Here is a 21253-nt window from a genome sequence, read left to right as displayed (position 1 = left end):
TTGAAATTTTCTGCAATGTATATTTCAATAACATATCCATCACACTTAGAGAATCTCAATTTGGAGAGAAAAGGACCAATCATATACAAGGAGTAAGATTAGTCAGCTGATTCCATTTATTGTCTGAAAGCAAAGCTTAAGTTTTTCTATTTTGTTCTAAAATCAATTATTTTTTTGAAAAGGCCACTATAAGTAATGTCTAATTCAATCATAAGCAATTATATTGACCTAAATTATAATTTCAGTCTCCCTTTTTTACTAAACTGAGCTAAATTATCCTCCAATCATAATCTGTACTTTCACCTACTGTATTTTCACCAGAAAGAAACATTTAAGTCATGTACTACATAGAATAAGTCATAACACTCAAAATAATCCAAATTCTAATAAAATTATTATCCCATTTCCTTCTAAATCTACTTCTTTGCTTTATCATTCAAGCTAACTTCCACTATAGTTCAAGACTAAAAAGTTGCTCTTAAATCGTAATCTATTTCACCTTCAAATCTAACCCCCTATTAACTTCCACCATGTGTCATCTTTTTAAACATTTAAACATTTATTTTTCACTAGATATTTATGATGAAAACATGTCTGGTCATTGCCTAGTTTTAGATTTTTCAATACATGGCTTAGAAACATATAGCTTTTTAATAACTAAGGGTACGCAAGCTGAGTTGTCTTGCTTTTTAGGAAAGTATAATTTTTGTAGAAGTACCCACTAATATTGGGAACTGGCTTTAAATATTTAGAATGAAAGGGATTTTTTTTCTCTTATTTGGCAAGGGGGGGGAAGAAAGGAAACCAGGGATGACAGAACAACAACTGCAGAAATGTAAAGTAAAGGAAGTATCTCCATTTCGAAGTCTGCTCTAGAGGATATCCAAAGCAATATTTCTGAGTGCCATCACCTGAAAATGTCACAAGTACTTTTGGGTAATTGTAAATGAAGTTGACACTAAAGAAAGATGATCTCTTTTGTTCTTAGTTTGCTTGTAAACCTGAAAGCAAGGCATAGTCAGCATTATTATCACTCACACACGCTATTCATTCTTACTGGAGAGTCCTCAAGTGTTGAGCTGATGAAAGCATTTTTTTGTATTCAGTTTTCCCAAAAAACCAGCAGTACTGTATGACAAGCCAGAGGAAAGGTCCTCCCAGCTTCATCTTCCTAACCAAAACAAAGTCCATTTTTGCAGTCTGCCTGTAAGTCTTTTCCTCTCAATGCCTGATCTATTTTGAGCTTAATTTTCTCAAGAATTTCTGGAGACTCTATACAATTCAAGTATCTAGTGGTTCCTCACAGCAGATGAGACCATGCAGATAAGAATAGACCACTCAGCCCCTAATGGATTAAAGAAGAAATCTTCACCAGTGTTTTAAAAAGCAGACTGGAAGACAACTCCATTGCTTGCTCATAATTGTTTTTCTCCTTTCCAGACTTCTTTAAAGAAGGAAAGGCACGGAGCCTTCCAAGCAAGTACACAGTTATGTAGGAAAGAAATATTAGTGAAAAATATATACTGCAAGACTCCCAGCACAGTATTTTTATCTACAGCATCTTTCTACTTTCTAGAAGGCATTAACTACAAATCACCTGTGGAAGTTTTGATGCTAAGTTTCCAGAATAAATAAAAGAAATTCCAACCAGAATAATGGATTTTTTAATAACTGCAGAAGAATTTGAGCTGCTTTCCCAGAAAGAAACTACCTTGAAGTAATTTCTCTTCCCTTCCTCTGGGGAAAAAAAAATCTCAATTTAAAAAAAAAACAATCCATGTTCATGCTAAGACTTATCACTAATTCCATGGGTTTTTTTTAAAAAAATTAGATTTTAGAAGCAAAATCATAAAGTAAGCAGAAGGTGGCACAGTCACCAGTTGAAAGTCCAGGTTTATTTTCAAAGCCAATCCCAAGATGAATGTAGGACAAGTCTGTAGTGGCCTACTGGGATACTTTCCAGTAACCTACAGGAAATCATGCAATGGAAAAAAATTGCAATTCTTAGCTACATCTCAGTATTCACACAATAGGGAGTATTAGTTTTGACATCTGACACTCATAGCTTGCAGGTTCGACACAGTAGCTATTATAGAAACACCATGTATACAGAATCACAGAAAGGCTGAGGTCAAAAGACCCATCTGGAGGTTACCTAGTCTAACCTGGACCCTGAGCAAAGCAGGGTCAGCTAGAACAGACTATTCTGTTCCACCGCTCAGGTGGGGTTTTCAGTGTCTTCAAGAGACAAGGACTCAACATCTCTGGGCAGCCTGTGCCAGAATTTGACTATCCTCACTGAAAAAAAAAAAAAGAAAAAAAAAAGTGTGCTTTCTTATGTTTTTGTTTGTGCCTATTGCCATCTGTTTTCATGAGACACCACTAAGAACATGCCTGCCCAGTCCTCTTTACTCTTCACCATCTGGTGTACACACATTGATAAGATCCCCCTGAGCCTTCCCTTCTCCAGGCTAAAGTAGCAACTCTCAGCCTCTCCCAGTATGACAGATGGTCCAGTCCCCTCAACACAGTAGCCTTTTGCTGGACTTGCTCCAGTACATCCATGACCCTCAAATGGGGGAGCCTTAGAACCCAGCACTCCAGGTGTGTTTCACCAGCACAGAGTAGAAGGGAGGGATCACCTCCCTTGAACTGCTGTGACACTCATTCCAGCACAGTCCAGTGTGCCATTGACCTTCTTTGCCAAAGGCACACTCCTGGCCCATGTTCAGCTCGTGTCTGTCAGGACCCTAGGGCCTTTAGTGCCCAGCTCTTTCCAGCCAGTCAATTCTAACCATGTCCTTGCTGCGCTGCCCCAGATAGGCCTTTGCATGAGGTTCCTGCGGTGCATTCCTCCAGCCTGTCCAGCTCTGAAGAGCAGCACACCCATCTGTTTTATCAACCCCTTGTCCCACTTCTGTATTGGCTATGGAACTTGCTGAGCGTGTGCACTGTCTCATCATCCAGATCACAGCAAAGATGTTAAACAGATTGGACTCTAGGGCACACTGTTAGTGATCAGCTCTCAACTGGGCTTCACACAACTGACCACAAAGTCCAGAAGTACAGCCATCTTTCAATCTACTTTAATGTCTACTTGTCTAGCACACACTTGGAGAAAACTCACAGGCACATGACAGAGAACAATGGAGATGTAACCGATTCTAAATTTCCTTAAAAACCAGTCCTATCCCCAAAAAAACCAATACCAAAAAAGACCAAATACTTTTTTTCTCATAGTATCTAGTCCATCTACTTAAAGTTTGTGCGGTTCCCTCCACCACAAGTTTTCTAAATCATTCAATAAAAATTGAAGAAAAAAAAAATTTGTATACATAAATAGGAAAACTGTAGTATCTCCATCCAACCCTCAAGAAAATTGATACTCTGACGAAAGCATACAATTATTCTGCTTTGTCCTAAAGCATCTCTTTTTTCTATTCATCCTATTAAATACAGTAAAAGCAGAATCCTGAACACTTAGTTCAACAGCTGTATTTTCTTATTATGGCTAGCCAGTTGAATACAAACTTCATCAGTGAGATAATCTTCTGGAGAGTCACCCTAGTGAATGGTCTTAAAAACTTGTCTTATGCAATTGCAATGAAGGCTTCTACTCTTGTTTCTGTTTGGCAGCTGGAAAACAAGGAGCTTATTTTAAGAGTACTTGCATTGTAAATGATTCTCCAGATTTGCATCTTTTACAATACTTACTTTATTCTACATGAAATGGGAGATGTTAACTCCTATTCTTCAAGCAATTAATCATACAGAATTCTGTAGGCAAGACTGTTCCGAATTTTTCACTTCCAAAAAAAATTCCCCATACCTGATGGGTCAGTTAAAGAAGAATCTTCATCAAGAACTCAAGTTTTGGCTGTGATTAGCTATACTAAGAAGAAACTCTGTGATAACTAATATGATAAAGATGATTAAAGGAAAGCCAAGAAGCCTTCTTTCTTCAGCATCTATTACTTCCTTTTTTTAAATTCAACAAATGAGAAAACAGTGGCAATCTTAAATCAAGGAATACAAATGAATCAAACAAGTAGATTTGCAAGAAAGCAAAAAAAAATTAGAAAAAAAAAATTCACTGAGCACTTGTGTGCAACTTCACATTAAATAATTAGCTCAAGGCCTCCGGTGGGTACAGGTTTGTATCACGCACCTGTCAGTTTATATATATTCAGTCTCTCAAACATACTTAGTTCTGACTACTACTGCAAAAATCTTCCATTTTTTACACAAAAAGAGAAACAAAAGATAAGGTAAGTTGGTGGCATATTGCAAGATACATAATTAGTTAAGAGAAAAAATTAAGAACGATCTATGCAACTCATATACAAAGAACACACTGAGATATCATTCCAAGACCCATTTTAAGACTATTTTATGTCACAACGCAGCTGTCAATACACCAGCTGTAATTCAATACAAAAAATTGTAACTGACATCTTAACTTGTTAAGAGACAGCATGAAACAATTTGGTTTTCAGACTCATGCATTTAACAGTCAACAGCAAATTTGCTTAAGTTTTCCAATACTTTTTCAAAGTTGAATTTCACATTAGTTAGCGAATACCATTTAAACTTTGGTTTGTTGGTGGGTTTTTAACATCACTTTTACACACTAAGCACAAGTATCTTCAGCTACTGATCCAACACTGCTCCCACTACACAGTCAAGAAAGGTTCTAATGTTAAAATTATGATATTTAGCTCGGTTCTGTTTCCAGCAGATCCTGTCCCTAATTTTAATCTAAGAGAATTTCCATTAAACCTATAGTTTAGGCGTTAAAGAGACTGCATACAATACAGTTTCCAAAACAAAATCTTTTTCACAAAAGTGTAAGGTATTTTGGGAAGTTTGTTAAAAATGAACAAGCTTAATGCATAAAAACAGAGCTATGTACATTTCAGAAATGTCTCATTTTACAGATAAAAAGTTAAACATGTGCTTGTACTTGTCAGTTTTCCGTAGTTTTCATTAAGTTCTCAGTATACCACCTATATTTTTGGCAGTCTTCAATCACAGAACCAGTCATAAAATACATTAGAACTCAAAGTAGAGAATCTAATTCACTGTGTATCCCAATTCATTATTCATTCTACTGGAAACAACTATTTCCTCCTACTACAGGCTCACTTGGGAAGTACTTGCAACCACAAATCAATACCCTTGTGCTGGGATAGGCGTAGCAGTACCAACACCAAATTAAAACCCCTTTTCAATTCTGGCAAACTATAAATCAGGTTATGCCAAATAAAACAAAACATTACAGACCTGTAGCACAGTAGCTTCAGGCAATTTCTCAAGACAGTTAAGCCTTGAGAAACATACAGGAGAAAAAAAAAAAAAAAAAATTTAGTGACAGACGTACAAATTCTCCAATCTGCCTCCCTTCGAGAAACAACCCCCTTTGCCCTCTAAAAACCTATCTAGACTATAGTTGACACATCTGTTATATGACTAGACCTTAAATTACTGCAAGGAAAACAGGATAGACCAAGGGACTTTTCTCATTGTGTTTGTCTCAGAGCTGCATTTCCTTTCAGATTTATTTCTTGAATATTTGCACATCTGATTCTAGCTTTTCAGGTATATAGATCCCTAGAGATCCTCATTCTACAAAATTACTCCACGTACAAACAAATGAATTTTCTCTCAGAACAGAGAAATATTAAGTTCAGAACTTCCCAAAACAAGAAGTAGTAACACCTAAGTAGAGGAAAAGGGTGAAAATGGTACTCATCTTACAACCTGATTAATCACCGAGAAGAGGGTTTTAGTAGTATGTTGTTTCAAGAGGCAATTTCCTCTTATTTTGAGGACTTGTGAACCTAAGATATGTTGGGCAACATCCAGAAATAAAAGACCTATCTTTAGTGAATTTTATGACAAGACAATTGCATTTCCAGTTTCTTAAGACCTTTAAAAGCTAAATGTACAGTTATTTCAGAACAGAATAAGACCAAATAATTAAACCTTTTTTTGTTGTATATTCTGTAAGTCAGCTTTTGACAATCAAACATAAATCCCTTTTTCAGAGTCCTGAGAAAATTAAGCAAATGTTGTTGTTCATTCAAATATTCTCAAACACTTCTTAATTTAGTAACTGACACAACTCTGAAAAACACCAGTTTTCACTTCTTTGTCCTTTTTCTTTTTATTCTGCCAAGTTTCTGGGAAAACACTACAAAGTAGCATGGCACACGCTTTCAGAGAAATAATTCAGAGAAATAAATCCCTGCACTTACCTCCATAGTGTTCAGCAGAATCAATGTTATAGTTTGCCATACTGACTACGTAAAGCATTTGGGAAATTGTAGTTATGTAAGCTGGGCCTCTAACGGGATCTTGCCAGTAGGGAAATGTACTGGTTCGCATAAACCAAGTCAAACTTGGTTGCTGCTGACACCAGTGCCAGTGAGGATAAGACGTGGAGGCAGCCCCACACTCAGAACTATGGAGAGCTGTGGCTGCTGCCTGCCCCTGCAGCCAAGGGGCAACACAGGTCAAGAGAAAAATCCAACAGCCCATAGGCAAAGTGTCCAACAAGGCTCCTCTTCCCAAGAAAAGTACCTACAGCCTCACACTTCACTAAATATATATAGATTGTGTTCCTTGATAAAATTAGTTCTTGTAGGTAAACTTAAGACTATTCTCAATTCTTTGACAAAGGGACTGGGTTTTTATGCTTCCAAGACCAGAGAATTTTTTTCATTTCTTTCTAAAGCTTTAAAAAATTCTCCCTTTTCACATAAGAATTCCTTTTCCACACATGAGAACAGATGAAGCTCAAGATCAGTAGTGAATGTAGAGTTGAATATAGCTTGTGAGTCAGGACTTTAATTAAGGGAGCAACTTCATTAAAATTTCATATGGGCCTATACAGAAGCTAGAGTTTATGACCAGTATGTCAATTTCCTAGAGTGAGAAGCTGTGTTACTTCTGTCTACAACTCTACCAAGCTAACAGTTTTTTGAAAGCAGGAAAATTAATTTCCCTCAGGACCACAGAGCATAGATGCACAAGGGAAAAAAAAAAACAAAAACCAAAAAACCCAAACCAAAACAAAAAACCCCCAGAGACAAAAAAACAGATAAAAAAAAACCCACAATAAAACCCCAACCAAAAACATTTTAAAATTTCCATTAGAGGAAAATAGTCTACTACACAAACAGCTTTGTCAAAACAAAACAAAAAACTCCAGTAGCAAACAGCACTCCCCACCCTCCCAACAATCTCATATTTGAAATCTAGTTTATTCTAGAGTATCAACTGACAGCTATGGAAAAGAACACAAACCAACAGAGGCTAAACTTGCTTCAGGCTCTTCAGTTGTTTAGAATGTACCTCCTAAAACAGCATCTGCTCAAAGTGCTATGAACTCACGCATCAGATACTTGAAGGCAAGACCAAATTGCCACATACACCTTTTCAATCCACAGTGTGGACCATTCACAAGGTAGAAAACAGAGTACAGAAATAAAGGAAGATAAGAATCACAGGAATAGGAAGAATGGCCACAGAACACTTCCAGGTCAGGTCAAAGAATATGTAAACTGAGCTTTGTGTTGAAGTCCAGCCTCAGCATAAAGCAAATGGACGTATGTTCTTAAAAGAAAAAAAGAGAAGAGGGGCTGGGGAAAGGACTGGTTGAATTTTATGGCATATAACTCTAAGTTAATATTACAATGTTAGACAATATATGGAAAGCTAGTGAACAACATAGACAAAATAATGGATCCAAAATTTCAAATAAATTTCTACCATTCTGTGTCACAACACAAAGTATTTTCTTCAATAAATGAGCTATCAAGATTGGTTGATGTTGAGAAGAAAGACATATATAGATTCTCAAGGCATTTTGCTTTCTTTTCATATAAACATACAATGATTACTTATTACAAAGAGCAACAATGAACTATATTTTAAGTGTAAACCTAAGTGTAAACCTAAACTTACAATTACACAAAGCAATTAAATAAAAAACCAAGTCCTTTTCCTTACTCCTTATTAAAGAAATAATTTCCCATTATCTTCATTTGTCAAATTTTAAAAGGACAAAGACAGTCACAGAAGATTATTGCAATACATTTTAGTACAACCTATCCAAACACATCAGCATCCATACTGCAAAATACTAGATCTGAGAAGGCAGTGTCAGACACCCTTTAATAAAAGTTATAGCTTTCAGTCACATTGTGAGCAAAAACACTCTTCAAATAAAAATCTTTGGATTAGAGCACACCTTTTTCTGAACACATTACAATTCAGGTTTCTAAAAATTATATTTTAGGAAACTGGTTGAAAAGATTAGTTTAATCTAATAAAAATTAAAATAGAAAACTAGTGCTTCTCATATTCACCCCATACTACTTCTTGTAGCTAAAAGGTTGTCTTTCATTTAGTGGCAGCATCTTGAAGAAGGACTTCATGAACTTTTTAATATTAGCTATTTTTAAAAGCTGTCATTTTGATCCTAGTCAAGTGACAACTTCAGCAGAAGGTTCTTCTTCCTCCTCCTAGCCTTCTAGATTCAGATAGAAGAGCCTGGTTGAGGAAACAGAACCAGGTAATATGCATTAAGTAGGACAAGATGGTGAATAGCTTTAGAGTGTTTTGTTTCTTATGGTTATTTTTGGAATGCAATGCCTTTGGTTACTATAATGACATCAGTCATTAGAAGAATACCCAGATGCCTGGCTTACTACTGCCAAACTTGTATCAGCCAAGAGACATATACATCTGATTTCATAATGTTATGTTGAGATTTGCTGGGTTTATTTAGCAGCAAGCCTGCAAACAGAAAAAATTACTGACTATTTTAAGGTAATTCCCTCCTCTTCAGTACAATTCAAAGGAGAATGAAGCTTCAATGGAGAACTGGAAGGGTGGAAAACAGTATTATCGTTGAAAAAATTATTGTTTATATTAAAGCCAAAGCCTGAGTCCAGAGAATGAGATATTGAAATAATTTAAGTGCTTAAAAGCTACTCAAGGCTAGAAGTTGCTGTACCAAAACAATAGCTTATGACAATTAACACTTCTGTGTGTGGATTAGATGCAGTACACCTCTAATTGTACTTCTAGACATTAAAAAATAAAGTATGTGTAACCAAGAGGTTTCGTGACAATGCAGAAATATCCAAAGCAAAGCAATGCTCTTGCCAAATACAATTTTACTGTGTTTGAAGAAAGCACAGAATCACAGTGTTTAATACTAATTTGCAATCTGACTTCTTCTAAAGAAGTGTTAAGTCTGTCAATTTGAAGCAAATCCTTCATACATTCATGATACTGCAAACACCAACACCACCAAAAAACACCAGACCGGCTTCTGCTGATATGTTTTTGTAAGACTTGTCAAATCAAAACTTCTTACAGGATTGAGTACTTCAGAGTGTTGTGCCTATACTAATTTGCAAGTGTATGAAATAATTGATCTATAAATACCTTGTACAGTTACAGAGTTCAGCTACTGTTTTCCTTTTTCAAATATACATAAAAGACTCTCCAGTTTACGACTTTTACATCTGAAGGAAATCATTTCAGTATTGTGTTCTTAACGCTGAACTGGCACTTCCACCTAAAAAGAAAATTGCGAAAGCCTTCTTTCATAATGCAGTACTTCACTGAAAACAGTAGCAACAACAAAACCCCAAATCAATATATATTCAAAATATTTCTTAATTTTTTTCATAAGGTTTTTATTGTCCTATATAAAAGTAGCTAAAGGTTGGCAGATATTAAACTTCATAGGTGTTGCAGCATTAGGTTTAGTTTGTGTCCTGAATGTTCTTTCTTCTTCAGTTTTTAAACGTTGACATGTTAACATTGATGTTTGTAGTAAAATCCACATCTTTCCAGTTTTTCTGTAAACATCCCTGCAGTGTTGATATACTGGATTTAACAGCTGAAGTACAGACCAGAGCAACAGCATCTAATAGTCTTCCAGCTCCTTGTAACTCTATTATTTAATTTCACGATTACAAGCTGCACCTGAATATAAGCTGCAGGTGCAGGTATCGGCAACTCTTCATTCTTTGTCCATATATAAGCCACACCGGATTGTAAGCCGCACTTTTGTTCACAGTGAGGATCCGCATGCACCTTTCACAAAGTTGCCAATTAGTAACAGAATCACATGATCACGGGGGTTTACTGGCTCGGCCCTGCTCAGGGCGGCCGCCAAGGAGCGGCCTCTGCCCCGCTTGCCACTGCCACCGGGAAGCGAGAGAGCGGCGTGCCCGGCCGCCGCCACTGCCACACTTGCTGGGGGTGGGTAGTGCCGTTGCCGCTGCGCTTTCTGGGACTGGGCAGCGCCGCTGCCACGGCACTTGCCAGGAGCAGGCAGCGCTGCTGCTGCCGCGCCGCCGCTGCCTCGCCACCCGGGGCCAGGCAGGCTCCGGCTCGGCTCAGGGTTGCTGTGGGTTCTCACTTCCGGGTTGGGAAATTTCCTGAATTTGTTCATATATTGGCTGCTCCTGAGTGTAAGCTGCACTTCTGGGTTGGGAGCTAAATTTTAGTCAAAATGGTGCAGCTTATAATCGTAAAATTACTGTAATTCTAGCAGTGAATAATAAACAAGAGGATGCATATAGAATCTTAAGAGTCATTAGGCTGGAAAAGATCCTTAAGATCATCAAGTCCAACTGTAAATCTAACACTTGCAAGTCCACCACTAAACTATGTTCCCAGCTGCCATGTCATATTATTTATCCTCTCCCCCAATTTATTTATATCTTCATTTTATTATTCTTTTGGATGTTCGTAAAATGAGGAGGAAAAAAAACCCAAAATAATCTCAGAGAAGCTGATATATGCACAAGTGTACTAAAGAGACATTTTAGACTAGTAACATATGTGAATGTGTGATCAGATGGTTTTCAACATCACACTTTCAACTACACACACATGCAGGAAATATCTTTAGAGCAGCAAGTTATCAGCAACCCCAGAAGAGCTTTGAGTTAGCAGTCAACCATTAAAAGTATGTGGGTGGAGAGCAAAGGAATTAATTTGAGTATATTTCTTTTTTATATTAAAAATATTTCATTCTTGTCCTCCTTCTTTCTTCTTGATGTCTTGTGATAAAAGACTGTAAAGTCATTGACCCAATTCACACATCTCAACACTGAGCTGTAAAATATATCTATATCAGGTCAACGTAGAACCCCTGCAGTCTCACCTTAAAGGTTTGCAATAATAACAAACAGAAGAATCATTTGAGAGATAGATGGTCCTTATCAACTAAACTACCAAATTCTGTAATTTTTGTCCTACAAAGAATGGAAGGTAAGAAAGGCCTCTTCAGATCTAAATTAGAAGCCACAGTTGCTTTAAAACAATTCATAGTGCATCAACTAGGAAGTATTCACATAAAGACAATAAATGATGATTTTACTGAAGTTCTGAAGAAGATACTGACAGTCTGAAAGCTCTGCTTACTTCTTCTGAAATATACCAGATGTTATCAAAAGACATGACATTTTTAGCCAGATCTGTCTTTCTCCTTATGCTACCATGGTACAGAAAACTTCTCTTCTGTGAATATCCCTTGTTAAGACCGTAATTACTGCAGAATAAGAACACAATTGGAACACCACATGGAAAGAACCTGACAGGGAGGCCATACTAGCATGATTTAAAAGTAAAAATCTTAAGATCAATGCAATATTTCTGGAGCAAGTTCTCATTTCCTACCTGAGAAGTCTCTCCCTTCTTAGAGGACTTACTTCAGCTATCTTTGGAATAATTAACACAAAACAAAGTTAAATATCTCCAGAGAAATGTAAATTAATGAATATCTAATATTACATTTTCAGATCTTTTAGTCCTTGCTACTATTTTTAATGTAGTAGCATAATATTTATTCACACATTACCAGTAGGAATAATATGGAAAATACTGACATTTAAATATGTACTTAAATCACACCCGCCTCAAAATTTCAGTTCTTTTTATGCAATCCTAGAACTGTTACAAATACTGGCCTACTGCCAGTGTTAACACACATTGGAGAGATGACATAAGGCTGCTTAAAAAGCTAAATCCCAAGTTTTGTAAAAACTGTTAATGGCATCAACTACAACATGATGACAGCTAACATCAAAACAGTTCTATAGGGACTTTTAGATTCTCTTGTTTTCCCTGGTTTAAAGGGCTCTTTTTAAAAAAAGTTTTCTTATAATTTTATGCACAAGGAAACTTCTGCAAGAGGCTTAGTTTTTGGTTTTTTTTTTTTTCCCAAGGCAGAACACTTCCAAATAAAAACTGACCAAGTTTCACTGGAAACATTTTGTTAAGAATCATTTATATAAGTTAAACCATACAGCTCCTACTTCCATAAAACTGCCTTATGTGATTGTAGGGGGAGCCCTTTAACCATCCAAGAAAAAGAGTACATACAATAAAAAACATAAGCATCTGAATTAAAGAACATCAAATTTGCTCTTCAGTTTTTGAAATAAATTGACTATCTACGTCCCCTAGAAACTGACTGGATCAGCAACATTAATGCCTATTGTTAAGTACTCCTCTCTAACACAGGAAGACAGAAGGAAAATCACAGATTTTGTTTCCAAAATATAGGCAAGAAGCTGTTGGAAGAATTGAGAACAGCAGTCAGGTCCCAGAAGCCTTGGATTCTAGTTTCTTGTTTACACAAGGATGATGTGCCATGGTTAACTTTGTTACCGTCGTCTTCCAACTGAGTTTTCTGGAACCTTTCCAGAACTGAACCATCAACTTCTAAGTATGTAACAAGGAAAAACACAGGTGTTTTTTATAGTTTCTTTTTATTAAATTGACAAAAAATGTTAACTACAGGATAGAGATCATCTTCATCACACTTACAGACTCTTCTTCCAGAATCATACAACAGTTTGGGTTGGAAAAGACCATAAAGGTCAGCCAATTCCACCCGCCCTGCCGTGGGCAGGGACACTTCCCATTGCACCACTTCGTTCAAAATTCCATCCAGCCTGGCCTTGAACATTTTCAGGGATGGGGCATCCACAGATTCTCTAGGCAACCTGTTCTAGTGCCTCATCACCCCCACAGTAAAGAATTTCTTCTCAATAGCTAATCTAAATCTATCCTCTTTCAGTCTAAAGCCAGTTTAAAGTCAATTTAAAGCTCCCTTGTCTTATCATTACAGGACTTTTTCAAAAGTCCCTCTCCAGCTCTCTTGCAGGCTCCCTTTAGGTACCGGAATGTGCTTTAAGGTTGCCCCAGCACCTTCTCTTCTCCAGAGCTGAACAAGCCCAGCTCTCTCAACCTGTCTTTACAGGAGAGGTGCTCCAGCCCTCTGAGCACATTGGTAGCCTCCTCTGGACTCACTCCACAGTCATCTGATCATCTTCTGAGCTCTTCTCCGGACTTGCAGGCCCATGTCTTTTGTGTGCTGGGGACCCCAGAGCTGGACGCAGTACCCAAGTGGGGTCACAGGAGAGTAAAGTAGAAGAGGGAGAATTAGTTCCCTTGAGCTGTTGCAGCCCTGCACACTGGGTTGGTTTTCTGGGCTGCAAGAGCACATTGCCAGGTTATATTTTCTCATCGCTCAACAATACCAGGTGCTTCCTTCTCATCAGAGCTGCACCAGCTAATGTAAAATTTCTGCAACACGTATCATACAGCCAAACCAATACTGAAGATTCTCTTTTTATAGTCCCAACACAAATCATGTAGCTATTCTGTAGAAGTCAAAGATATATGTTGATGTCACAAAACTTGCACAACAGACTTTACAGACACACTCAGGATATGGATTTCTCAATCACAAATGCTCAAGTTACAAACTACATCACAAAGACAGGAACAAAGACAAAAGAAAACAAAAAAGCAGCACCTCAACAAATCCAAAAGGAGAAACAAGTCACCTGAACTCTTGTGGGAAACATGAAAACTAATGTCATTCTCTCCTATTGATGTAAACATGGCAGTACCTTACTTTTTGTTCCTAATCCAGTTGTTTTATGCAAACTAATTAAATATATATGTATATTTTCATCTGCAGCAGGCATAATTCAACACTGCATTAGCACTCCTGCATGCAGTAGTACAAACACATATATGCAATCTCATAATCGCAGTTTATTTCTTGTTGGCTTTAATCTTTGTGTCAGATGCTACTTTATCCCAAACCGGTACACAGATCTTCTGAAACGCCTGAAAATAAGGAGCTTATACTGAAGAGGAAGACCTAAAATTGCTTCAGTTACAATTGATTGCAGTCTTTGAACATGACATGAAGTATCATCTTGGTTTTTTAGACCTGCATTTCTAACCACTTGCTTTACCTTCCCCTGTGAATTAAGCACACTAAAGTTACATTAAGTAAGTCTTCCTGCCCCATCCGAAAGTAAAAATTTAGTTAAGCACTTCAGAAGTGTTTTGCTTAGTGAAATGGATTCATACCTTATTTTGCCTCACTCTGAATTACTGATTTAATTCAGTTATTAAACAAATGTCACCTTTTACTTTGTGTTCCTGTATTGTTTTGACTAACATCATATTCCCTTTAAGTACATCAAGTAAAAACATCAGATTCCCTTTAAGTAATGCAAAAGCATAACTAACGAATCCTAATTTTGAAATTTTATATTTAATTCATGAGTGACCCTCATCTTCTGTGGGGAAAGTATTTTCTTCTGCTCCTACTCACGGCTCTTTACAAAGCTTTCCAAAAGTAAACTATGGAGTCACATTTCTTTTGTCAGAAGACAGAAGCTGTCTGGATAACTTAACTGTGTGTACTCCTCGGACATTGAATACTTGGATTTTCTTTTACCTATTTTACCATATTGGTGGGTTTGTTTTAACCTGGTAAAGTGCCTTCTGCTCAAAAACCACAGGGGGAATTATATCTCCAAGACACTCTTAGAGAGAAGTTAGAACAAAAATTAAATAAATGGGTAAAACAGTTGAAAGACAGGCAATAAGTACCTTACATAAGACATTAAACTTGAGAAGCACAATTATGAAGTGGTACTCCTAACAATAAATACCTAGATTACTGAAGAGGAACTTTATGCGTATACACTGGTAAGCATTTCACAAGCTACACAAAGCTAGAACAGTAGAATTTGGTCAAAAGACCTGAACAGAAATATCCTAACATCTTTTTTGCAATGCCTTACTTCAAGGATTCTTGTGCAAAACTAAGTTAATTCTTCTCTGACAGTTAAGTCTCACTTAGGGAAATTAAGTTCTTTATGTTTATATTTTTCCCCAGTAGCTTGAATATTTCCCCAAGAATTAATTTCTGTAGCCAGCAATCACACCAATTTTCAGATCTGAGAGCAGATTAGAAAGTTTAGATCATACTTTACCCAGAAGTTTCTACAATTCTTTCAAGCCTCCCTTCCTGAAAGATCAAGTAGGCCAACAGAAGTGTAGGACCTGAGCCCTCTAGCTACAAAACTGTCAAAATGTGCACCTCTACCTTAATGAAATGCATTTTCCACAGTACCTTTAATCTTAATCCTAATCTTTAAAGTCTTAATTTTATTTTTGCAATAGGTGCAAGAGAAGTATTTTTATATACACCTTAGCTTACATTTAAAAGTACTGTTATTCACTCCAGACCTTCACTCAACAGAAAGATAGCTGATTTCCCAAGTTTTCTCTCTAAAACTTGAAAACAGAACACAACATACAAACTAAAACACTGCCAGAACCTGCAAGTCACCAGGAAACAAGATTCCAGCTCTGCAAAAGCCTAATTCACTTGTAAACTCCTTGCATGAGCACACAGTTTGCATTATTTGCAATACACAGCGAAAAACAACTCATAGGTTTCATTTACACTAATCTTAAGTCTTTCTCAGGACAGACTTGCATACAATATATAGACTCTTACATGAACTCTACCGTGGATCGTAAGAAAAATGAAAAAAGAAGTATTTATTTTCGGTCTCTTTGCATTTTCCAACACAGGAGTTCAAAATATTTCAGCACCATGCATTTAAATCCATAATTAATTCACACCCACCTCAAGATATCTGACGCATAATAAGTGAGAGTGCACAGGGCACATGCCCAGTGATGTGGAACTCATGGGCAACACACAAATGACTTCACATCAGAAGTGGAATGTTGTTTCTGAAATGAACTATAAACTGCTAGGTAATTTACTAGAGAAAGCAAGGGAAATATATCAAAGGCACACACAGATATAAATTCTTTTAAAATATTACTTTACACATGCACCTAGGCCTTAAGGTAAGCCTAAAACACATTTAGGGTCTCCATGTGCTTTTTATACCTTTTAGGGAGCACAAAGGTGTAGTAATATCTTTAATATTTTACTTCATTATTTGTATGCACATGGAGCAAAACCAAGGAGTTTCTTCAGCTTATTCTAGTTCAGCATTTATCTTTATTCAATTAGAATTCCACTGATGTTAACATCAAAAGAAACTGGACTTTGAGTTCGAGGATAAGATATCCCCCAGTTATCAGCTTTCCAACACATTAAGGTGCACAGTGTGCCACGATAAATACTATTTTAAACTGGTCAATGGTGCATCAACTGTACATAAATGTGAACTGTCTCCACTGTGAGGCTGCCAGCAGTCTTCATTCTCTTCACTCTTAGTTCCAACGAAATGTCACCTTCATCCATTTTAGCATACATGTTAAGAACACTGGCAGTTCCCACAGTGCTTTAAAATTACCTTTAAACGTTCCAGTATTAAATTCCTGACAAATTTTTCTGCTTTCTCTTTAATAAAGAGAATCTGCCTCTCGTTTCCTAAACAATGCCCTTTGCCTACAGCTTGAGCATCACGCCAGAGAGATTATAGCAACAAAGCATTGTTTTAAGTTATTGTAACTAAATCACAGCTACAGTCACATCTGAAACATTGGGCCTACGTGCCTTAGCAATAGGTTTTAAAACACCTCCTAGCTTGACTCCAGCCTCTCACCAAGAAACAATGTATTCTCTAGGCAGGGGATGACATAATGAAAACTGTTCAATCAGCAAGAGCAGATCAGAAATCTTCTCACACTTCACCCTCACCATCCAAGGCGTTTAAGCTATTACCAGACACCTTAAATAACAGCACTTCAGCAAAGGGAAGGCAAGCATCACTTCAATTTCTCCATTTAAAGAGGTTCGCAGAATGGTATATAACAGCGCTGGAAGAGAAGCTACAATTTCTACAGAATAAATAACCAGCACCAGCCCAGCAGTGGGGGATCCGCTCCCGCACCCCGGGATACCTGGCTGTGCCAGGCGGGGTTCGGACAGCACCAGCGGGGCCGGCACTGCGGCAGCTGCCGTGCGCGGCTCCCCTCCAGCCCCGCGGCTCCCGGACCGCCGGAGCGGCCGCTCCTGCCCGCCGCCACCGGGCCGTGCTCCCGGCGACCCGGGGCGCTCCAGCTCGGCCTCCGGGCTACAAACCCGGCCGCATCCCACCCGGATTTGCCACCAGCGCCGACAGTCCGCCCCTCTCCAGGCCCATAGCTGCCCGCACGAGGGCAAGGAGCGAAGGGAAACAGAGCAGAGGAGGAAGACACCCGAGGAGGCTGCGGACCCGGCGCGCCTCCCTCACCTTCGTCAGCTGGGCGATCTTCTTGCTCATTTTGAAGTGCAGGTCCGGGCTGTGCTCGGCGCCCAGCCCCGCCTGTGCCGAGCCCGAGCCGACTTTTCCCGCTCCGGGAGCGGAGCCGCCGCCGTAGCTGTGCTGCGGCTGCTGCCAGCCCATGCCCGGGGTCGCCATCTTCACCGCCCGCCTGCCGCCGCCGCTCGGGCTCCGCCGCCGCCTGCCTTAGCGGGGACCGAGCCCGGCGCCCCGGCCGCGATCCGCTGCGCCAGGCGGCTCCTCCCGCCCGGAGCTCTTCCCTCGGCCGCCGCCCCCGCCGCGCTGCGGCGTCAGAGCTCTCGGGGACGCTGCGAGAAGAGGCGCCAGCCTCGCCTCCCCTCCCCGCGCCGCCCGCCCGTCCCCGGCCGGGGGTTCGCTCGGTGGGCCGCGGCTGCCGCCGCCGCGCTGTTTACGCCGCGCGCCCCGCGTCACTCGCCGGCCCCGCCCGCGCGCTCCCCGCCCGCGCGGCCGCGCGCGCCGCCCAGCGAGAGGGGCGCGCTCCGGACCCCTCTGGCCGCCCCCCGGGAGCCGGGATCGGCCCTCCTGTGGGAGATCGGCCCTCCTGTGGGACGGGCCGGAGAGAGCCCCTTGGCCTGGGCACGGCACGGGGAGCGTCGGGGTTCGGTCAGCGCTGCCCCTCCGCGTGCGCCAAAAGCCCAAGGCTTCTCGTGGGAAAGGAGCCCTGAGCGTGTGGCGGGGGATGCCCGGGGCAGGGCACTACGGTGCGGGGTGTGCGAGTGAACCGAGCTGGCCCCCGGGCTCGTAGCTGTGTAAGCGGAGGACGTGCCAGCAGCAGGAGGTGGCACGGGCAAGGAGCCGCTGGGATTTGGAGCAGTAGCACGGGACCAGCACGGTTAGCTCGGGTTTTGGGACTGGTTAAGGACTGGGCTCTTCTCCCAGGCTATCAGCGACAGGACAAGAGGATAGAGTCTTAAGCTGCTCCAAGGGAAGTTTAGGAAGGGCATTAGGAGGCATTCCTTCACAAAGAGGGCGATAGATGATGGAACGGACTGTGCGGGGAGGTGGAGGAGTCACCGTCCCTGGAGGTGTTAGAGAAAAGACTGGATGTGGTGCCATGGTCGGGTTGACAAGGCGGTGTTGGCTCATAGGCTGGACCCGATGATCTCAAAGGTCTGTTCCAAGTAAACATTCTGCGGTGAAACGCTCAAAAATGCTGGGGTGACCCGGCCAGGGAGTGGGGAGGCATCCAGCTGAGCTGGCCGGTCTCTCCTGGGTCACAGACACTGCTTCAGCCGCGGGCCAGCGGGCTGATGGGCATGGAACAGAGGTCCCGCCAGAGGGGATTCACAGCTGGATTTAGCACGACCTGTAGGTTGAGTTTGACTGCTCTCTTTTTCACTTTCCATCCTGTGCAACTCCTGAGAACTGCCACCCTCTTTAAGAATTTAGCATCTCCTTGCTAGGCTCTGGCCTTGTGAGAATATGTATATTAATGTGGTTGGACACATCTGATTCCCAGATTAACAGCGTTTACAGAGTCCTTGGTACTCTCTGTTGAGCAGTTTCTCTTTTTACTGCTTTTTTTCCTCCTCTAAAAATCTCTTCTTTGCCTGCATTCTACGTAGGCAGGCAGAGGTATCAAAGAGGCAAACCACAAAAATACACAGCTAAGTCTGTGGTTCTCAGCAATGTTATGGACCAAAGCATCACTTAGAGCTTGCAAATCACAGAAGTAGGTGGAATAGTAAAGTATAAGAAGAGATCCATATTACAGAGTAATGTGCCTCACTTGCTAATAGAGATTCGTGCTTCGGTTGGATGATAAATGGCCAACTAAACCTGAACTGCCAGTGCAAACCTGAGGTAATGGGGTAAATGTATAAACTGGTCGCTGTCCAGAAGGCACAATTTGATGTTTCTACTTTTATACAGATTGATTCTGAGAGTAGAGTAGTACAAGAGAAGTACCTGCATTGAGTTCTGCAATTTCTATGCATCAACACAATAGAAAGGTTTCCAAAAAGGTCAGAGGTTCTGGGAAAAGTCTCTTATAATGAAAGAAATAATTAACTCAAACTATTTTGGATAACAAGGAGACTGAGAAATAATTTAATCGTAGTCTGAAGTAGCTGTGTTGGCTTAACTCAGAATTTGCATTATCCAGGAAATTCTGACACTTGTGGGTTTTTTTCTTCTGAAGTGTCCCATTCTGGCAACAGAGAACAAAGGACAGATGGTGCCTACCCAGGCAGTTATTCATACAGATGAAATTCAAGGGGAATAAAGAATATTAGGAGCATCTGTTTCAAATCTGTGTCCATAGATTATATTCATGAATAGCACATACTGTTAATTCAGTTTTATAAAATTATAAAATAATTCAGTGGCAAAAGAGACTGACTTTTCATGTCTACTAATTAAAGCAGTAGAATGATTGTGGAGGTTTGGTTACAGGTAATGGTTGTGTCTGGCTGCATGTATGGCATTAAGCAAACTTCTTAATTCTCATGTAAAAAGACACATTCTTTAATCTACCTAATAATGCCGCAATATGAAGGAATGGGTGGCTCAATTTATTAGTGCTCCTAGAAATCTTGATAATTACAGAATATTTTAATTTTAATCTGTGCATTTAAAATATTGTGGATAGATTTATTTTTAAAATAAATTAGAGAAGTTTGGATTTACTAACATTTCCTTTGAGAAATTCCTTTTTTAGTTTCTTTTAAGCAACCACTTTTGCTGTGGTTCATATTGGCCACAAATCATTGTTTTGAAGCATTTTGAAGTTACGTATATATGACCATGCTTATATATGTCTGACAAAAGAGTCAAATGCATTCAATTTTTGTTTCCTTCTTCTACTGAAATGCCAAATACTAAGTTTTGTCTAGATGATTTTAAATTTTTTAAAAGAGTGATTAAATATTCTTTGTCAATATTTCATGTGCCATTTAGTAGTTAACTTATTCAGATTTTTTCCAAGCTTCTCTTTACACATTTTATGCCTTTAGAGCTCAGATGGTGACTGCTAAGCTCTTTTCCTTTCAGGTCCGCCTGTGTTGGATAGAGCCTGTTTTCTTTAACGTTGCTGATGAAAAGAAAGGCAAAGGAAGGATCCTAGTGGGTTTTTTTCCTTGGTGGGATTTAATGTCTCATCAGTACAGTGGGATCTGCAGCAATGAAGGTCTCCCAGGATTGGGATGGCTGAGGCCACGCAGAGGCAAATGAGGAGACAGCACTCAGGGTTTGCTGAAGGGTGTGCAGAGCATTGGAACAAGGCAGGGCTCCTGACGCGGATCATTGCTCCCAGAGCTGCACAGTGAAACCTTTGGTGTCCCTGTCACCACGGGCTTACATAAGTGAGATACAGTTTGTATCTATCCCGTGTCTCTGTGGGATTATGGACACTGTGTAGGAGTGCTCTTGGTGTAGGTACATGGAACATTTTTAATGAATTTGAAAATATGGTCAGTGAATATATGCTTTAAGATTGCATTTTTTTTTTACATTTGTAATGGATATATGGGAATATATGGCATGTGGGAAGGACTTTGCTTTTTTTGCTTTCTCTGATGGAAAATCACCAACACTGCCTGTGTGGAAATCTACCTCTGCCTTTTTTTTGTATCCTACTGCCTATCTATTTATCTGCATATTTGCAGTTCAAATGTTCTGGTATGTGTGTAATGTTT

General features: G+C 39.8%; 1 protein-coding gene across 9 annotated transcripts in view; it reads right to left on the bottom strand.

Moving 5' to 3' along the window:
• FAM184A (family with sequence similarity 184 member A) overlaps positions 1–17765 on the bottom strand; it is a 76148-nt gene extending 58383 nt beyond the window's left edge. For all 9 annotated transcript variants that reach the window (XM_033054235.2, XM_033054237.2, XM_033054238.2 and 6 more), the window contains exon 1: positions 17568–17765. In XM_033054235.2, coding sequence (XP_032910126.1) covers positions 17568–17735 — 168 coding nt within the window. In that variant the 5' untranslated portion in view covers positions 17736–17765. The remainder of the gene's footprint in view (positions 1–17567) is intronic.
• Positions 17766–21253: the final 3488 nt, after the last annotated feature.

This window comes from Catharus ustulatus, chromosome 3 (genome assembly GCF_009819885.2).
Source record: "Catharus ustulatus isolate bCatUst1 chromosome 3, bCatUst1.pri.v2, whole genome shotgun sequence".
NCBI classification, from domain to species: domain Eukaryota; kingdom Metazoa; phylum Chordata; class Aves; order Passeriformes; family Turdidae; genus Catharus; species Catharus ustulatus.
Note: the sequence above shows the minus strand (reverse complement) of the source record. Positions and strands in the feature narration are given on the sequence as shown.